This window comes from Saccoglossus kowalevskii, chromosome 1, assembly GCF_978046115.1.
Source record: "Saccoglossus kowalevskii chromosome 1, keSacKowa6.1, whole genome shotgun sequence".
Classification (NCBI taxonomy): domain Eukaryota; kingdom Metazoa; phylum Hemichordata; class Enteropneusta; family Harrimaniidae; genus Saccoglossus; species Saccoglossus kowalevskii.
Window position 1 is genome coordinate 12,646,671 of NC_140641.1, and position 22,465 is coordinate 12,669,135.

The 22,465-nt window shown below is 35.6% G+C and overlaps 1 protein-coding gene across 1 annotated transcript; it reads right to left on the minus strand.

Annotated features, from left to right (window-relative positions):
• Window positions 1-10,322: 10,322 nt before the first annotated feature.
• On the minus strand, window positions 10,323-21,558 carry LOC102804295 (alpha-aminoadipic semialdehyde synthase, mitochondrial-like). The gene is made up of 12 exons (XM_006821387.3): window positions 21,447-21,558; window positions 20,940-21,126; window positions 20,531-20,710; window positions 19,704-19,859; window positions 17,377-17,523; window positions 16,067-16,145; window positions 13,366-13,493; window positions 12,720-12,982; window positions 12,397-12,508; window positions 12,152-12,211; window positions 11,664-11,747; window positions 10,323-10,997 (listed from the first exon to the last, which is right to left on the minus strand). Exons 2-11 carry the CDS (start codon window positions 21,105-21,107, stop codon window positions 11,670-11,672), a joined length of 1,371 nt encoding a protein of 456 aa, XP_006821450.1. The 5' UTR covers window positions 21,108-21,126; window positions 21,447-21,558; the 3' UTR covers window positions 10,323-10,997; window positions 11,664-11,669.
• Window positions 21,559-22,465: the final 907 nt, after the last annotated feature.

Genomic DNA, 22,465 nt, shown 5'->3' on the forward strand with positions numbered 1-22,465 from the left:
TAAAAACGTCACATAGTCGGCGTCAGTAGCTGTTGAGTTCGGCGTCGTAGTGTTGTCAAGGTCGCGTCGTCTGCAGGAGATGTTGTCGTCGCGGTCGCTTCGTCCTCCGAAGTAGTTGAATAAATACCAACTGTGAGAGTATTGGATTGAATAAAGGAAATATTAAAATAACTGAAATAATTGTAAAAGTATTCGATTAAATAAAGGAAATATTAAAATAACTGAAATAATTGTAAAAGTATTCGATGAAATAAAGGAAATATGTAAAACAACTAAAATAATTGTAGAAGTATTCGATTGAATAAAGGAAATATTAAAATAACTGAAATAATTGTAGAAGTATTCGATAAAATAGAGGAAATATTAAAATAACTAAACACCCTCCACCATTTTCTAAAGACTCCACCTTACAAAAATTGAAATACAAAATAGGAAAATTTGGATGCAAACATGACATCAAACATGACAAAGTGAACTGATTGTAAGAAACCGATACTAATGCCCCGGTCTTGTGCGCCAGGTATTACCCGTTTGAGAAGTGTTTTGTCCAGACAGTTTCGGGAACTAAAACAAAGAAAACAAAACATTATGGCAACAGGTTATTTTATAAATTTCTGAAAATTCGCCGTCCGATCGACAGAAAACTTACCCAAGTGATCACGATTCATGACTTACTTCAGCGCTCGCTGTGAATTCTCTTCTGTTGCCATTGCCGTTTAAATCAGGCATTATACTCTTTGACCCGACAAAGTCTAGTGATATAAACAAACTGGGGAAGAAAAATTGATTGATTGTGCGCCCTGCGTCCAGCAGAATGAGAAATGAACTTCAATAGCGGGGCAATATATGGTAATGAGTCCTCTGAAAAAGGAGTTTCTCCGCCCACAAATATGTAGATCATGACGTCATTCTGACGCGGCTTTGACACGCCATGAAACACTGCGTCCCATTGGTTTCGGGAGCATGATTTCGTACTTTGTAACCAATTACGAACACTCCATCCACAAATTGGCATAATTTCGATAGACATATGCCATGACTAGTCGTTATAAATTGATTTTGATCCCAGGGACAAATACATTTAGTTGTTTTTGCCTTTTTGTCGGTCGATTAAAACAAGACGGCGATTTACTGCAGGTAATTGATCTCGAGTTACGGTCGACGCATTATAACAATATGTGTTCCCTTAAGCGGCTCTGGGGGTTTTCCTATTATCATCTTTATTGCGAAAATACGTTCCGATTCTAAATACCGGAAACAACCAGATCGCTTTTTTTTTTTCAAGATAGCTTAGTTACCTGCAAAAGGGTCAACCTGTTTTACTGAGCCCACAGTCCCTCTACTTGTAGAGGGACTGTGATGAGCCTTGCTCTTGTTTTCTCTGCCTATATGAACACCAACACTTGACGCATCTTTATAGTGGTTATTCTAATCCTTCATGCTTTCCCGGAGCACATATTTTGCAAAGTTTTGTAAAATAAAATAAAATAGCGGTCTATCCGGCCATAACTGAGTCCACTCTTACATGTGATGTTTTATTTACTTTTCAGACGATGAGATGCACCAACAAATATTTGAAGGTCAGTGAAAAGATATGTGTAAACTTACTTTTTTATTTCTTTTATGCTTGAATGGAAGTATCCGTGTCATCCCTGTGATTCCATTTCGTAGAGTAACAAATCTTGAAATATAATAACTACAGGGCTGATTTGCAAGAGTCACAGAGAAGTTGATACGCACAGAACGGCTACGCACGGGGTGCCGTTTGTACATTTATTTATATAGCGCTTTTTATGGATTTAAAGGGGAACCGCTCAATCCCTTGGATTGCACCAAAGAATCATGGGACACTATTGTTTATGTTGTTTACAATGTTAATCTATCTTTTGTTATCCATTGTTATTTTAATCCAGAAAGTAAATTTGTTGTAAAATTAATCTTAACTGGAAGGTGCCCCTTTAAGCTTATTATATCATTACATGAACAACCCATTAAAAGAGTGTAACCTCACTTCCTCGCTTGGTCATCAGTTTATGATCAGGACATTAGTTATATTTAATTAGTTATAAAGATTGTTATCTTATGCCACATAACAATATGTAAACAAATGTGTACTGACTGGAACTACTTTTAGACATCGATTGACCTGCCAGTTTAGAAAATAGTGCGCGTTTGGTGTTACAGTAATCATACACATTTTCGTGATCATTTAAAATAAGTCAATAGAACAATATAAACGGAAAAGAGTACAAGTATTATACTTTCTCTCAGTTACAAGAGTTTTCTGGCGCGCCATATCATGTGGGAGAGACACATCATAACGTTTCGACCACCCTGGAAAAGTCTATTCCGTATTACCGTCTGCGTGGATATATATATATAATATTTTTATGTACATTTCATTATTTATAATTTTACTTTCATTACTCAATTATTTAATTATGACTTGGGGTATGTTATACATATAAAGAAATTATGAAGGTCGAGTTCAATTCTATGAAAATAATCTTTGCAGCAAAATGCATTATTTATAAATAAATACCATTATATTCGAGTAAGCTCGTTATTTGTAAATAATACAATAATACACAAGTCTGTATTATTATTTACAAATAACGAGCTTCTTTAAATATAATGGTATTTATATATTTATAAATGATGCATTTTGCTGCATAATATGTAAATAATATTACACACCTTTCTGATTATATACGAAACACAATTGTTTGTATATGAATCACATAAATATAAATAAAGAATATAATACGTTGATTCTTGGTTTGTAAATAAATGCTTTCATAGAATTGAACTCGACCTTCATAATTTCTTTATATGTACAACATATCTCATAATTAATCATAAGTCATAATTAGATAACATTTGAGTAATAAAAGTAAAATTATTTATAAATAATAAAATACATAATGATATTATAAATATATAATAGTATGAAATATATTAATTATAAATAAAACAAACATGGTAACTCATGATTTCTATATAATTGATTTGAAATATCATTGTTTATTAATAAGGAATTATTTACATATAATATGTTTAAAAACCCATAAAAACGCTTTCTAAATAAAACACAACGACACCCCATAGCTACGCCTGGAAATGAGTTGAGCTATTTTGTAATTTGGAAATATTTGCCGTAATGCATAGTGTCGACGCGGAAACTAGTTAAGTTTACTGAAGTAGGCATGAATTGTGTTATACATGTTGATTCTATTATGGAAGGGAAGCACTGTGTCTTAGTGTTGAGGAAGAAGAAAATGTGGATGGTTGTGAAGGGAGATCGACGTGCACTTAGTACCAACTATACAACTGTCACGCATACGTGGAATTCATACGAACAACCTGAACCATGCGCTCTGCGTACACATTATGCTAATATATGCTATTATTAAGATTAGAAATCGCTCTGAAACAATAAATGCCAGAAACATGAATCTTGTCCAAAATGATCACCAAGATACTGACATCTTTCTATATAATTGCAGATGTTGGTGTGTGTAAGTGTCATTATTACTGGAGTGACATGGTACAGTACTATTTCAGAAAAATCAGTGCTTCCTTTGTCTTTTGCAAGATGGAAATATCGGTTGTCTACAAATGTGTTTCCAAGACATAATATAACTACTGTACGTCCGGCAAGTTTGCCGCCAAGGCGTAATGTAACCGTGGTACAGTCTGCAAGTTTGTCGCCAAGGCGTAATGTAACCGTGGTGCAGTCTGCAAGTTTGTCGCCAAGGCGTAATGTAACCGTGGTGCAGTCTGCAAGTTTGTCGCCAAGGCGTAATGTAACCGTGGTGCAATCTGCAAGTTTGTCGCCAAGGCGTAATGTAACCGTGGTGCAGTCTGCAAGGTTGTCACCAAGGCGTAATGTAACCGTGGTGCAGTCTGAAAGTTTGTCGCCAATAAGTAATACAACTGTGTGGAAGTCTGCAAATTCGTCGTTGGGTCATGAAGCATCTGTAAAAACGACTCATCAAAATGAAACTGTTGATGACACACAATTGCTATTATCTCCAGTGATATCGTATGAAAAAGCTTGTACACCAGTAAATAGTGTCGTTTTCATAAAAACTCACAAAACCGCAAGTACTACTTCACACTGTATTTTCTGTCGATATGGCTACCAGAGAAATCTCTCGTTTATGTTACCCAAAAACAGCAGCAATGGTCATATGAATAAGATACCCCTAGTATCTTCTTCATTTTTACCACCAATTGGAGCAGTTGGAAACAATTCTTACAAGTACGATATCCTGTCCAGTCACGTGACATATGAAAAACAGAAGATAAATTTCTTCATGAAGGATACGCCGAAATATGTGACTATTTTGAGAGAACCAGCAAGTCAAATAGAGTCACATGCTGTTTTTTTTGGGATGCAGAATAGAGTAAAACGTGAAATTCAACGTTTTTCTAGGAATCCGTCACAGTTTAGAAAAGGTGGCAGTTCTAGTACCAGGAATAATCAAATTCGAGATTTGGGTTTGCAGTTCAGTCTCACCGCCAATGAAACTATCGTCAAGCAAAAAATAAAAACTTTAAACAGAGAGTTCGATTTAGTTTTGATAACTGAATACCTTGACGAATCTCTGATTTTATTGAAGAATCTTCTTTGCTGGGAATTCGAAGATATTATTTATACGTCCAGAAATCAGCGAGTATACCATAAGGAAATAGACCAGAAACGTCGACAACAGATATATCGATGGTCTAGAGCAGATGTGTTATTGTATAAACATTTCAACATGACTCTATGGAAGAAAATTCGTGAATTCGGACCACGATTTCAGGAAGAGTTAGACACATTTCGAGACCGACTCAAGACATTGAATGACGAGTGTAACATTTCAGAAAAGATAATTGATCACACAAAATATAAAATCATACATATCACTACTACAGTAAATGAAACCGTGTTTTGTCAGAATATTAAACGATCTGGCAGTAGCTGGTATCACACAATAGCAAAACGACAGTATCCACGTATGTTTGTTGACGATCCCAAGTAATCTATGTGTGGCTTCGAGGCTTCTCGTCGCTGTGGATGTTGAAGAACCATCCCTTGGAATCGCATATATATCATACGGTGTCTGTAACTTCACTATTATAATAGACGTACATTGTGCAAGTCGAATGACCCTTATACCCATTTTAATTTGTGATTATGAATAGTGAATGTTGGTGCTTAGTTTCACGAAAACAAAATATAGTGGTGTACAGTGAAGGGTGATGGTTTACCGTACATATTTTACAATACAAAGCCTGTGTCACCATAACACATATTACTCGGAATTCAAAATGTCGCCCTGTTGGTCACTTATACTTGTATGCATAAAGTAGTTTTCAATTACAGCAGTGACTGTCTGTATCAGTAATGTATTCTTACTCTTGCTCATCTTCAAATAATAGAAGCTGACATTTTTTGACTAACGTTATGTAATTGAAAAACAAGACAAACGTATTAGAGGGATTACAAAAGAGGCTATAGTTAATATGGGCAGATGATTTGCTGGAGCCATTGGTAAATTTATGGAATTGATTTTGCTGTGACAATGTATACATGTATGAACAATTATGTGAATATGGTGTTGTGTGTTATAGGAAGTAAGTGATGTCTTACGTCTTTTGGTTATGTCATTTGATTCAATTGGGGGAGGTTAAAGTATTTGATCGGAAAGAATAATTATATTTGTTCTTTGGAAGTGAATGGCTTATTTTTACTTGACTGTGACCCACCCACCACTGGATTGTAATTTGTTCTGTTGCTGTTAGACATCACTAGCATAACTAGTTGGAAGACAGCCATGTAAAGATAGTGTAAATAGAATAAACGTCTGTAATGGACAAAAAAAAAATAATAAAGTTTTTATTTTTTATCTTAACCAACAATAAATAACAAGTTTACATACAAAAATCGAGTAAGTAACAATAATTGTCAAGTTTAACCAGTAGGAGATACAGGTGATGGTTGAATATATCGCCTGAAAGAAAATAAAAAAAAACAAGTGGCAAGGAATATATAATTGTAATGAACGATTTGAGTAAGGTGTTGAGTATAGGAATGTTTAATTGGAAGAACATTGTTGAAATAGATAATGCTTTGGAAATGATTGGACTTTCCATTATTGGGCCTTGAGGCACATTGTAAATAACAGGCGAGGATGCTGAAAGCACTACCGTGCATTCAAACAAACAAACAAACAAACAATGGCCACGAAAAAGTAAGCCAGCCATGAAAATTCATGTTTTGAATGACATGCAATTATTGCATGACTTTTTGCTCAATATTAAACAGTGTGTGGTAGCCTATGCCGAATAATCAATGGCGTGGTCACAAATGATCATGAAGATTAATCATGATCACATATTTCATAGACACTATAACATTACAATAAAGGGTGGTGGTCGTCGCGCCGCGTTCTGTTCAATATGAGACTCATAGCAACGTACACAACGCGTGTAAAATACATTGTTTATTTACATGAAATTCGAACATGCGCTGCGCGACGACCACTGCCATTTAATGGGCAAAAACTATAAATCATATCCATGCCCCTATACATGGCTACATCCGAGGTCATCATTTTGCCAATGCCATTCTTGCAATTTCATTATTGCTGGCTGCATAGACCAGACTATTAATGTATTTACACATATCGATCATCATTTTTGGTTTCAGATGCTAAATTGAGAGGCATCGTGACAACGGTGGCCTGTGGGACCTGTAGGTTAGGTAATTGTTACTAGTCTTACCGTGCATGTGCACATCACACAAATCACATCAGTTCACATGTCATAGGCCTAGTAAATCTGTACGATGCAATGTTTGGCGATGACATGCTGCCGTGGCCGCCACGTTTATTTTTGGCCATTAGATCACAGGGAGCCCAGGAATTATAATCAACTTTACGTACTCCTTCCATATGAAGGAGGTGGGGTATCGGCTGGTATCTAGTGTACGAAATAGACAAGAGATGAAGGCTCCAGCGAGCTCATATTTTTAAACTGGAAAAAACAGACGAACAGAATGAAAAATAAAATCTATAAAAAATACCAGGTTGAAGAATATTAGCTGCTCTTTCAAATTTCGCCTTACCTAAATTTTACCTATATCTGCAGATTAAATCAAGAAAACTACACAAATTGACTCCATTTATGAATAATTAACGGTTGGCCTGAACGCACGACACAGTGGCCTGTTCATAGTTTGTCAAGAACCAATCAAAAGACTGGTTACGAACCAGTTGAGCGAAGCTAACATGATCGTATTCGCAATACTCATTTTACTTTTTATGTACAGTACTTCTGTGACATGCCATGTGTGACGATGTCCATGGCGACGGTATTTCTTTGGAAAGAAAGAAAAGTGAAAAGATAGATGTAGATGTAATTGTATATCTATACAGGAGAGAATAATATGTGTTGACTGTAAAATGTTAGGAAACAGCGTGAAAAGTTGGTAGATATATTTGTATATATGAGCTAAGTTGTTGGCATACATAAACGCGCAGTTGTAAAGTAGTCAAAATTTAGTACACACCTCGCAGTGATTTAAACAATAGGAAAAGTGGACGATAGTTTCGAGAATGACCACGTATTGGGGAGTTATTTTGAAGGAGGTCGACATCTTGCATGGCGAGGATATCGACCCCCCCCCCATTCTCGACAAGACTTCGTCTTGTGTAATTTCTTATACCCTGCCACGAATTTATCACTCCGTCGGTACGGTCGTGATATCATTTCGCGGCGAAGCATCTATTTGCCCTCTCGAAATAGTTTCCGCTTGTTTGATGTTAGTTACCAGTCCTGTACGTGATCATCATTTCATTTCAGAATCGAACACTTACCGAAAACCTTCAAATTAAAATTAGTTAGGAAATTAAATAAGTTGTTGGCATTCATAGCACATGTAACTTTGTAATCCCATTACCAGCGAGAGTAATGTTTTGGTAGGGTAGCACTTTCCTTCTACTTCCCTCACCTCTAAAATATATTTAGTCAACCAATAAGCCACATCTTTTACATCCATTACATCGAAATTATGCAGGATTTTCTCGTGCTCGCCAGAATTGAGTTCCATACGCGAGATATTGCGGACCATGGCCTATTCGTTGAATGCGCGAAATGTCCACATGTTGCCTCGCTGTGTATTCATGGGAATTGCAACTTTAGCGAATGCTCGTACTGTCAGAGTCAGAAAAATGTCGACATGGATGTCCTTGAAACAATATAAATACATGTCATTCAGTTTTTTAATACCTTTCATAAAACAATAAACTGTTCTCATTATTATTAATTATAATAAATGAGCACGAAATAACATAACCTTAAGAACATGCAACTCTTGCAAATCAATGTTTTCCAAGCAGAGTTCATTCGGATACTCGGCAGACCGATTAGTTTCCATCAACTCGTTCTCACTACAGGGTAACTCATTGCCCAACAATGCCAAAAAAAGAAAAGTGCTTCCTTCCTTCCTGAGCTCCTTATTTTTACCCCTCGAAAGCGTGTTTGGCGAATCACATCGGCGACCGTCGATATTATGACTATCGATAGCCCAGCTATATTTTACTATAAAAGTCAGTTGAAAGCACTCTATAAATGTTCACATGAGCTGACTATGAAATGTTAGAACACAGCGTGCAAAGTTGGAAAAAGCGATTGAAAAATTGGCAGAGCTCCTTGTATATTCAATCTAAGTCATTGTCATGACAATCCCGGAGTTAAATTTCGAAAACAGTAAATAAATATTGCGACAATTTCTCATATGTAAACAGATTTCAAATTCCTTCGAATTTCCATGAACAAGTTGTTGATGCTGTCAGCTCGTAGTGGGTTTTAAGCTGTTAACACACCGTGCAAAGTTTTTTTCAAAATGATTGCAAAATTGTGCAAACAGATTACTAAGTTGGTAGATGTATTTGTATATATGACCTAAGTTGTTGGCATATAGAAACGCGCAGTTGTAAAGTCGACAAAATCTAATAAAACCAGTTGAAAGCACCATATAGATGTTCACATGAGCTGACTGTAAAATGTTAGATAACAGCGTGAAAAGTTGGAAAAAGCGATTGAAATGTTGGCGGAGTTGCTTGTATATTTAACCTAAGTCATTGTCATGACAACCTCGCAGTTAAATTTCAAAAACATTAAAAAATGTTTCGACAATTTCTTATATATAAGCAGATTATCACAACATCGAACCTAAAAATCGAAGACAAACTGCTTACAAAGTTGTGAAAAGTGATTGCAAAGTTTGTAGATTCATTCGCGATTGTTAAATGTGATATAATATTAACAAATCCCATAGTTAAAAGTTCGAAAATGTGAATAAATATTTCGTAAATTGCCGTTAAATTATCGTAGTGTTACTCGGAGTATGTAGAGGTCATAGGTCAATTATAGAAGGTGCCTGTGCAAGCGATATCAATTTTAAAACATTTAAAAACAGGAAATAGCCACCAGTTCGGCTAAATTTCAAATAACTCATCCAGCTGTGTGGTTAGGTGAACATCCAATGTTTAAAGTAAAGCACAATCGGGCGTGGTTAGTAATTGCATGGGAGACTCCCTGAGTAAACGTGCTGTTGGATTTTTTTTGTTTCATCTCGCACATAAAAAAGATATAAGGCAATTAATGAATTGTTTTCAAATTTCTTCGAGTTTTCATTTACAAGTTGTTAATGCTGTCAGCGTGTAGAGGATTTTAAGCTGTTAATACACTGTACAAATTTGTTCAAAGTGATTGTAAAATTGGTAGAAGTATGTGCATGTATGACCTAAGTTGTTGGCATACAGAAATGCGCAGTTGTAAAATCGGCAAATTTAATAAAAATCAGTTGAAATAATACATAAGAAACGAATGACTCTCCCAGTTTTTATTGGATACCTATACAACATACAAAGCTAGATTTATTGTTGTATCATCCAATTCTTCTCCAAAAAAGTTAGAAATATTTGCAAATAGGTGTAGATATTGTACGATTAATAATTCGAACGTCACGAATACGGGCGTGAAAGCGGTGAATGAGAATTATGAGCTTATGATAGGTTCGCCCTTAATAATACCGGCTTCGCTAAAAAATTGTCGTGATACACATAATCAAAAAGTTTATGATTGTACATAATATTATGTAATATTATTTTAGCAATTAAAGGGACTGGATGTTGTACATACTGTTTATGGTACTATAGTGAAGAGTACAAGAACAACCGTTGGATTCGCAGGAATAGATTGATTGTACACGTTTAGAAAAAGTGTCCACTGCCATACACAAACATTACCTTGCGAAACAACAGATGGAAATGACAACTAAATAATTTATTGGACAGTCTATATCGGAATATAAGGAAATAAAACAAAGCTGTACAATAAGAATTGAATCTTGAAACGGAGAACTGAAACAACTCTCAAAGGTATTGAAATCAACATTATTACAGTTTGTTTCTGTTTACTGGATATATGGCGTACATCAAGTGACAAACTAAGATTCCCAACAATCAACAATGTGTAAACTATCATAACTCAATCCATCATATGTATTACTTTTGGAAGATATGTTATCTTATAAATACACGTTTAATATTTGACAATGCCACTTAACACTAGTTGGAAAACATTATTAAATATTGTAACATATTGTGATCCATTGATTTGCTCAAAAGCTCGTTAAATATGGATGTGTGTGTATTTAAATTCCAATTCTAATTCGATCTCTATATACACACATTTTCCCCCTTTATTTTACAAGAAAATAAATATTGAACTATGTACATTTTTGTGGATACTACAGACTTGAATTGTCCTGAAGGTCAAATACTAACATACTAATCACTTCTTGAAAAAAAAACGAGTAAATTTACAAGATTATAATTATATCTATTCATAATTTCTCCACATTATTTACTCCTTTCACTTGTTATTTACAGTACTTCTGTGACATGCTGTGTGTGACGATGTCCATTGCGATGGTATTCCTTTGGAAAGAAAGAAAAAAATTAAAAGTTAGATGTAGATGTAGATGTAATTGTATATCCATGTTTTGACTGTCGGCGTATTAAAAGTCAGCATGTTGATGCAACAAGTATACGAGTGGCTGTGAAACATGCAATATTATATCATCATGTAATAGAGTTAATGTTGACAAACAAAACAATTTGTCAGTATTTGGCAATTTCAATTAAATAATGTCTCACGCTTACTCGTGTACACACAAATATTGTGCTAACCATCATTGTCAATACTGGTACCCAATTGAAATAAAATAGTATCAATATATTTTTTTATAATCAATTTTGGGTGTAAATTGTGATACAATAACAAAAAACCTTCATAAAATGTCGAAGAAAAAAAAACATTCTTTGCTGAATCTTCATAATCTTCTGCCACCATGATAAAAAAAAAACATTTGAAAAATGCATAATGTGAATATGTAATGACAAATTCCTGTTAGCGTTACAGAAAGGGGTGTAAAAATTCACTATCAATGTACCTAACGATTCGTCAAGTATGACTATCCGGAAGCTTGACGTGCAAGTCAGATGCAAGATATTCGTGTACATTGTATATACTAGATTTGTCGCCATTTTGATAAATCAATATAATTACGAGATACATTGAAGATTACTATCAACAATATTTACCAGGTTCTAATAATTCACATTCTTTCTCAGCTCTTCAATGTATTTGTATTTTGGCGTTAGAGAACCATTGGAACAGATAATTGCCTAGAAGACATATAAATACATAACATGAAACTGGAATTTGTTAATTCAAATCAAAATATGTAAAATCAATATAAGGTGCAATATAAATTGTTGGATATATATTTTAGTGAACGGGATATCTTATGCTTTACGAATGGTCTGTGGTACATTTAAAACGATGTATATGTCGTATATTTTAAATTATTTTGTTATCAATAATGTCACTTCATCGCATAACAATGATCATGTTGGAATCATGCCTGGAGTGGTTAGTAAGATTTCTCTTTAAACAATATTTCAAAAATAAACATATACATCTACTTAAAATAGTGATCATGAACATGATGCAATATCAAACATAAATATTAAAGAAATATGCACTGCAACTTATCCGCATAGCAGCATTCAAATAAATTGTTACTTACATCCCGTACGGTGCGTGATAACTCGTCTTCACGAAGTGGAGCGGTAGCGTCCATCATGCCCTGAAAATGCAATTTAAAATATATATGTATAATAAGCTTTATTTCACAACAGTATCCATGTAAAACCATGTACTGTTCGCCTACACAGAGTATATTATACTCGTGTACATGTTCAGTAGTCACATATTAAGGTTTTAAACAGCTGCTATTAAGTTTACAGCAAATTAAACCGGAATTATACTGACCAATTCTTCAATATACCGCAACAGTTGTTCTCCGAATTCTATTGATGCCTCTCTCGGTATTTGGTTCGACAAGTATGGAATAGCAGAAAATATAACTCCATCGCCTGAAAATCTTGAAATTAATGCAATGTGTTTATTATCATCACATGTTTATATTTATCACATATGCCAAAATTACAAGTTAATTTTTGTTCGGAGACTTTTTGTCCCGGATTTTTGTATCGGACACCAATGCCAAAACCATTTGGTCCCGTGTAGATTGCGTTTTAGTAGTTAACAATGGATATTCAGTCAACTTTATTATTTTTCCTTTAACAACTTACCCAGTTTGTTTCTCAATACCACCATCTTTGTTTACAATAAATCGACAAAAAGGTTGCCCCATGTCCGTGAAGTCTTTCGCGAATTCGAATGATCCTTGACAGTCGCGATCTATGTCAGTTATTGCTAATAGACGATAGGGCAGACCTTCCGTCGGCTGAGCATCCGGGCATGTCAATTCCCGCAGATCATTGGCCGATAGCAGTACGGGGTCACCAGGTTTCCGAGTAGCACAGTTAACTATTACAGAAGCCCATGGCGCAAACTGAAAATAAACGTATATACACGTTATTGTAGTTGGCACAGGTATAAACAGCAAGCACGACCAACATGATCCTTTCTTAAGAATCAGACGTTCAGACATATCCTTAAAATAAGTCAAAATATGAAATGTATATAATTATTCACATAAATGCATATATACATATGGACATAATCACTAAATTACAATTCACAATAGCATGGAAACTTTGACCTCTGCAAATTTTGACCAGGCCAACACATATTCCCGAAAACTACACACACAGACCTATCCAATCCTTTTGATTCCTAATTTGCAAAAAATGGGCGCATGAACTTGAAATATCAGTATTACGCAGTCATACTAATAAATGCGTCCCATGCATTCACATAGACTGTCCTACTTACGCCATTAGCGAAACCGGATGAAAACAGTTCAGGAGATTCCATATATTCGTTAATAGTTACTCGTTCGTTGTCCATACGAAATAAGTAATCGATTTTTCTGATGACAGTAGCGTATATACCATCACTAGCTGCAATTGAACAGTAAGTATATATTGATATCTAATACAATGTATGTATAAGTTCAATACAACTACCCTGATAGAGCCGCATCTAAAAAATCTGATTTGGAATTAAATTTAATGAACCGAACTGCCAACAGTTTTTTTAGTTTATCCACAGCAAAGTTAAGTAATGTATTCTAGCTGAGAATGAATTGTATTTGACTGAAATGGAAATGCTTATGGTAACACGTCACAGTCTCTGGTGATGAAGCATTGATTGCAGTCTCATACCATTGTGTTTGATGATGATACCAGGCCCGTAGCCAGCACTTTTTAATAGGGGGTTCGAAAACAACAATAAATGATATATTTATTTATAATATTCAAAAAGTGTTTTTGAGCTCTGTTACATACATTTTTATATTCTCGGTTTTAAATTCAATTGGTTTACTTTGTGTTACGTTGGTAAGTTATTCCACATAACATTTTTGAACTATTTTACCATTTTAGAGAAGGGGTCCTAGGCCATTCCCCACCCACAAACACACCCACACCCTTGATCCATTACGGCAAAATGTTGTACACAAAAAAGACAAGACTGTACGTATCTTAGCATTATTGTCCAAGCATTTTAAGGTAGAATGCTATTCACGAGCTTTTTCGCTCTTCACAGATGTTAGCGCACATAAAAGTGACACAATTTCATGTCGAAATCTGTCTACAATTATTCATTTTAGTATTAGTCAATTATGTAATTTTATTTCTGTTCAGAGCCTCACCACACCGTACAAAATGTAATGGGTAGAAAAGTGCATATCACGTTTTAAAAACAATACAACATCCATGTAAACATATGGTACTAAGTTAAGCTGAATTCATATTTATCTCGTCGCTTTAAAACTTTTAAAAGATACAGAGCTAGTTGATATATGGTGTGGCAGTTTGTGTAGCGACGAAGTAAGCCCAGACTGTCAGTATTTGCATAAATCAGCCCTTAGATCATTATAAAATAAACATATAAGATGAACATATAAAAACAAAGTGAATTTCAATTGTCTACCATGCTAAATTCAAACGTATCACTGCAAAAACTAAAAATGTATTGATCTAACTGTATTTTTGTGTGTCTGCCTAATTCAACATTATGTTTATGGCCAAAACAGCGAAAACTCGTCAGTATATATTTTAGTCTATAATTGCTTGCCAATAAATCTCGCAGGTTATAATACTACATTGATTTTTCCGAAAGTACACAGCCTGGATGATTGTGAAATTGAGGCATGCCATTCTTGCTGACAACATTTTTTTTATTCTTTGAGTAAATATCTCTAAGAAATTTGCAGTATAAGAGACAACGCTTGAAATAACCACAGCATAATGGCAGCCTTCCACATTCGTCTAACATCGCTATATTGTTTGTACAACTATTAATGCCAAGTAGATATCTGCAAAATGTTGTCTGTACCCTCTCGATTTCCGAATTTTGGTACCCCCATATCGCTACCATAAGAAATAGCTGGCACAATGATTGCATCAATCAAATTAAATGCACTAACCAATAGCATACTAAGTTTCTTGCAGTACGTATATTTGTTGGTTCACTGTAAATCTGTTTTTAGATGGCGGTAAAATAATATGCATATAGTAGCAGTTTAGCAGTAAACAAATAAATAATCTTCAATGACTACATCTCCTTTTTATGAACCCACTAAAAACAAAGAAAATTTTCTAAGACATCAAAAAAAAAAAACGTGTAAAAAATATGTTTGAAAAATATGATTTATCGCATAGTTTCAGTGCTGAAGCAACACTGTGGGATAATTTTTTGGCTGCAAGAAGCTCTTCGACCTATACAACTTGTGATGATAAATCTTCGTCATTTTTTAATGATGTTTTCAACCCTTAGCTGTACATTATATCCAATAACACAGGCTACACGTACTAATACAATAAGTTGACTACATTTGGCTGATACACTTGGAACAAAACAGTATATATGCCATCCTTAACTTGAAGAATACAAAACTAATGAACCAATATGAAAGTACAGTTTCGTGTTGTCGTCTCAATCCCGTTCGAATCCCACACTTTACTAACTGAGCGAACACTAGCACAAGACAAACGGACCTATTCAGGACCACTACATCCTTCAGAGAGTGTCTACCATTACATTATTGTTTCAATGTTGCTTTAATATTTAACATCAGCTGCTTGAACGCGATCTTCATTACACCATCACGGAATCACCGAATAAAAGCTTGCCCATTTATAACAACCTGTTTTGATTGGCTGCTGTTGAACTGAGACGGCGTAACTTGACGATTGACATTTAAAGCTCGTTGCCACCTAAATGCTCATTGCTATGCTATTTCGACCGAGTCTGATAGTTACCTCACTGAGTCAAGTGACTTAAACGATGATAATTATTTTAATTAATACTGTTTGTTTTATTATGTTCTAATCTACGATCATAAATCTATTCACTTCCAAAATCTAGGGGGTTCGACCGAACCCCCCGAACCCCCCCCCAAACTACGGGCCTGGATACACTGTAATATTGGCTGGGTGGGTTAGAGTAAAGCAGATGGATACATACATACCTCCATGTATAGCCACATGTTGTAATTCTATCGGTCGTACAAATTGATGTGGCAACTGTCCAAATATTTCGCGAGCACCCTATAAATAATAGATCGAAGTCGGGTTATAATGGTTAGACGCATTGGTGAACAGGATGAAACAACACTGACATTTGCTTTCTAATTTACATAAATTGTAATATGCATCGATGTGGCGTATTTGTCGTCAGTTGGTTTAAGAAACTGCGGTTTTAACCACAAGGAATACAACTCCTAGTACTTAAAAACATATCATAACTAATACTATCTTGTTCATTGAGAACTGAGTTTAAATAACAAATATATGGATAAATAAAAACCTAATGGTGCAATATCTTTTCTTTGCATGGCAAAAGTGAGCATAAATGTACTGAAACAATGCAATAATATATCTAAGCAATTTGTAAGGAAATACTAAAATTCAGGTGGGGACAATTCTGACCCAAAATGATGAAATCACCATAATTATAAAAAAAAAAAATACTACTAATATAGAATGAATTGTAAAAAAAACGTTCCCAGATAAAAGTGCAGTAATATATATGAGCAAAATAAAATACTAGCCAGATTCTAAAAGGGCGGGGAAACAGTTGGAAAGCATATCACTAACACCTGGCACTCATTGGCAGTAGTACAAAGTGCCTTCATTCTGTCAATTTATTTCTAAGTCTAAAAATGTTTCAGTCTTATTTGTCCCTATATCTTGAAAAATGAACTCTGAACATGATTAGATTTTAGTTATTGTGACCACAAGAAGAGGGCAGTTTAAAGGGCGGCAGTCGTCGCGCCGCGTCCTGTTCGATATGGGACTCATAGCGACGTATACAACGCGTGTAAAATACATTGTTTATTTACATGAAATTCGAACACGCACTGCGCGACGACCACCGCGCTTTAAGTAAAATGTAATGAATATTTTGAAAAATATATGTATAGAACTAGTATCATAATTGAACTTTAGCCGAGATCCCAAACTGGTTAACATAATATCTAAGTTTGAAAGAAATTGGATAACAACTGTTTGAGTTATTGTTATTGTAAGTTATTACAACGGAGTCAACAACAACAACAACAACAACGATGACAGAACCGTTTCCCCCAAATACTTTGTTTTTCATCTGCGACGATACGGACATGGTAACATTGTTGAATTTCTACCCATAAAAAAAAAACGATTTACGTAAACTAAAAGTTTTTGTTAAGGCCTGGGCAAACGATAAAATAAAATAATCAGAACTAATGCGCAAGGCAACTGTATTAGTTTTCTAACTCCGCACTAAATATAAATTTACCTTAGAAGTATTACCCTTTCCTACAAATACAAACGTCAACGGTCCAATCTTCTTCGGTATAGGATTAGCACTTATTTCCAGACCGACTTGTCTCACAGCAATTTTAGCTTCGTTTAAATTCTTATAAGTATGTGCAAGTCCAATTTTCTGCGATCAAGTAATTTAATTAACAAGTTTATTATTTAATACTCTGCAAGAAAACGCATTCTGCAATTAATACTCGCAGACCCATACAGAGATACGCTAATAACAACGATTTTTGACTTGAACGAATGTATTGATTCATTAATGTTAACAAGTCATTGTCAATGACACGTCCCCGTTCCGTTCATATTTGAGTGACATATACATTCAAAGCAGATCATGACCGAAATGCACCTGCATATGTACAACACATTGTACTAAATCTGAACAAAATCCATCCATGCATGACTGAGATCTGGTTCCGGAATTGTGAAAATACGTGATTTTAATGCATTTTCGGTCTTAAAATGGCCATCATTCAGCTATTGTTAAGCGGATCATGAAACAAATGCACATATCTATTTGTGACATGATGTACCATGTGTGTGTGAAGTTTGAACTTGATCAATCCAGACATGTCTTGGATACGGATCCAGAACTGAATTCTTTAAGAAAATGGCCGCCAGTCGGCCATTTCGAACTTGATCCGGGAAATAAAATGATGTGCATCAAGGTCCTATTATGTTTAATGTATGTACCAAATTTGAACGAAATCCGTCCATGCATAACTGAGATCCGGGTTCGGAATGGTGAAAATGTGCGATTTCAATGCATTTTCGGCCTTAAAGCGGCCGCCATTTGGCTATCGTTAATGGGATCATGAAACAAATGCACATACATATTTGTGACATGATGTACCTTGTGTGTGTGAAGTTTGAACTTGATCAATCCAGACAGGTCTCGGATACGGATCCAGAACTGAATTCTTTAAAACAAAATGGCCGCCAGTCGGCCATTTCGAACTTGATCCGAAAAAAAAAATGACGTGCATCAAGGTCCTATTATGTTTAATGTATGTACCAAATTTGAACGAAATCCGTCCATTCATAACTGAGATCCAGGTCCGGAATGGTGAAAATGTGCGATTTCAATGCATTTTCAGCCTTAAAGCGGCTGCCATTTGGCTATCGTTAACGGGATCATGAAACAAATGCACATACATATTTGTGACATGATGTACCTTGTGTGTGTGAAGTTTGAACTTGATCAATCCAGACATCTCTCGGATACGGATCCAGAACTGAATTCTTTAAAACAAAATGGCCGCCAGTCGGCCATTTCGAACTTGATCCGAAAAAAATGACGTGCATCAAAGTCCTACTAGTATTATGTTTAATGTATGTACCAAATTTGAACGAAATCCGTCCATTCATAACTGAGATCCAGGTCCGGAATGGTGAAAATGTGCGATTTCAATGCATTTTCAGCCTTAAAGCGGCTGCCATTTGGCTATCGTTAACGGGATCATGAAACAAATGCACATACATATTTGTGACATGATGTACCTTGTGTGTGTGAAGTTTGAACTTGATCAATCCAGACAGGTCTCGGATACGGATCCAGAACTGAATTCTTTAAAACAAAATGGCCGCCAGTCGGCCATTTCGAACTTGATCCGAAAAAAAAAATGACGTGCATCAAGGTCCTATTATGTTTAATGTATGTACCAAATTTGAACGAAATCCGTCCATTCATAACTGAGATCCAGGTCCGGAATGGTGAAAATGTGCGATTTCAATGCATTTTCAGCCTTAAAGCGGCTGCCATTTGGCTATCGTTAACGGGATCATGAAACAAATGCACATACATATTTGTGACATGATGTACCTTGTGTGTGTGAAGTTTGAACTTGATCAATCCAGACATCTCTCGGATACGGATCCAGAACTGAATTCTTTAAAACAAAATGGCCGCCAGTCGGCCATTTCGAACTTGATCCGAAAAAAATGACGTGCATCAAAGTCCTACTAGTATTATGTTTAATGTATGTACCAAATTTGAACGAAATCCGTCCATTCATAACTGAGATCCGGGTCCGGAATGGTGAAAATGTGCGATTTTGATGCATTTTCGGCCTTAAAATGGCCGCTATTCGGCTATCGTTAATCGGATCATGAAAAAAATGCATGTGCATATGTCCCATATAATGTGTGATGTATGAGTGAAGTTTGAACTTAATCGGTCCATGCATGTTCGAGATACAGGTGATCACGGACGCACGCACGCACGCACGCACACAGGGCAAAACATAAGTCCCCGTTTTCGGACTACGTCCGAACGGGGTCTAATAAGTTCAGACTCACCAAAAACGGAGTGTCGTAACCCAATGCCAATAACCGCAGCCCAAGTGCATGTAATATATTAATCATTCCGGCAATTCCTGCAAATCTATCAAACGTGGCCGCTAAACTCTCGCCTCCGCTATTGATCATCATTTCAAAGTCAACAAGACGTACATTCTGTTGTGAATAATAATAATAATAATAATAATAATAATAATAATAATAATAATAATAATAATAATAATAATAATAATAATAATAATAATAATGCTTTTCGTATTAATTTTATTAGTAGCCCATAGATATTGTCACTAAACACGTCACGATAAGTATAAGACAGAGATTTATATTTGATTATAAGAATTACTAAATCAAGTAGGAATTTATTTTCACGTAGCACAAAAGCGGGGTATCAACTAGCTGGTGGTCATGCGCACCGCAAACAAACTTACGAGCCTGTAAGTTGTTATTCACCCCTTTGATCCCCATATTATTATTTTTTAGCCAAAAATAGATGAAGAAAATAAAAAAATGATGCTTATTTAGTCTGAAATTAATAAAGAATTTATAAGAAAATAAATAGAATTTCGCAAAATGTTGTACCAAATTCTGACAGGAAAGTAAAGATAGAACTACAAATTTCAACGTTACGTAATGTGTGTAAAATAAAGAGTGTATTACACTCTCATGCATGATCATCATGATAGAACGACTTTTTAAGAATTTTGCTTCACTCCTAGTAATCTGCCGTTTTTTTCCTCGCATGAATCAAACAGGAATAGGTCACGCGTTTAATTTGACGTGACTTGGCTAGCACAGACGAATGTTATCACTTGCATTCCTCTCACCTTCTCTATCATCGCATCAAGCATGGCCATGTTCTCTGCCTGCGCTTTGATTGTGTGTGAAAACAATCCGTAAGTCGAGTTCGGAACAATTTGGGCTCGGGTAGTTCCCTGTATACCGAGTACCAAGGATGCCTCATTGAGGTTGTCGTGCACTATTATGGCGCCGACGTCTCTGTACTCCTGCAAAAATATAAATATTGGGGTGGTGGTAAGCATATTTCATTTACATGTATAGCCCAGATATAACTGTAATTTTTGTATTTAAATTTGTTACATAATCAATATTAATAATAATAATAATAATAGTGGTGATTTATTTAGAAACTGTGAATATAAAATAGTGATATTAATATATTTTAAAAAGTGCTGGTTGTAACGGTTCGGTTTTCGGTGCTCGAACTGATGTTACCTGGTCACGAAACGCTCTGTGTACTGACGGTTGAACTAATACATCAACACCACGTGCAACCAGACGCTTCACTTGAACGGGGGCCAGGGGTGTTCTTCTTTCCCACACTGACCGTTCCTCTCTCTGGATACCAATCACCATTCTAATTCCCGGTTGTACATTTCCCATTACGTCACAGTCGAGTTAACTGTCAACAAAACAACAATGGGTGATCCACGGTGAGAGATCGGTGTCGTCATGCACGGTACATCAGTAATTGTGCATGGTTTCATAATCTGACTAGGATTCTTCGCGACATGCCATTACTTTAATAAATCATCCAATTACTTCAATAAGTCACTCAATAATACAGCGTGCATACAATTTACATACATTACAAATCCAGTTTATTCTCTTAACCATATGGTATGAAATTTTTCAAACAATAACACTCAATTCTCATCGGATTGTTAACAGATATAGGCAGCCTATTTTTATAGTTATTGAGGGTGTAACAAATGAACTTACGCTTTTCCTCGTCCCGGTCACGGTGTGAAGAACGCTGTGTTTGCACGTGAACTGTCTATGAATTCCTGGGACGTACGTCAATCGACCTGCACGTCAAATCGAATAGTTATTTACATGGTATGATACGATCATAAAGTGGGATTAGTATACTGTGTCATCCCACGCAGGTCGTACAGTTTACATATATTGTGTACATATTTTCATGTATATACGAAAATTCTCATCGGTCAAAATACTTGTTGATTTTCTCCTTTTGACCAGTGCCTTACTCAATCTCAATTGATGTTACTTATTCTCAACATCATTTATTTATTTGTTTCCTATTTTCCTTTCTGGTTCAGCAATTACAGATCTGGATGTTTTTACCATGTCTGCATTAAAACAATCCATCACCCGGCGGAAATTCTATTTCTCATTGCAATGAGAATATTTGTTTTTTCACCGTGCAATAAAGACGGCACGGATCGTTTTTATCGTCCCGTCCCATCCGATCGAACGCAATCTCAAACCTATTGCAGTGTTTGTGGTGATCTAGGTATGAGTGTTGGGCGAGGGTAGATCGAACCCAAAACGAATATATGATCGTTAATACCAATGTCATCGGCTATTTATTTAATTTAGTACTCGTGTGGGTACACAGACCCCAGTTTGAACTATGCTTTGTACCTTGATGTAATGGAGTACAGGGGCTTATTCCTCGAAGCGTCAATGCAGTAATTAACTTTGTTTTTATTGTAAATGTTCGTCGTTGGTGGCGTACTATCTTCTACATGTACATTATTGCAATACAGGTGATTGGTTAGTTGTGAAGTAAATAGCTGTCCATAGATATTTCATCACTTTATACTCAACAGATAATGCCCAAATCTTCCTGAAACAAATAGCCTGGTAATTACTAGTTAGGAAATATCTCGAACATGTGCTAACCTGATGTCAACTGAAAAAAAATGATCTCTATTCACTCTGACCATGGAAGGTACTAACGGATACCTTCCATGCTCTGATCGCCAATTTTATGC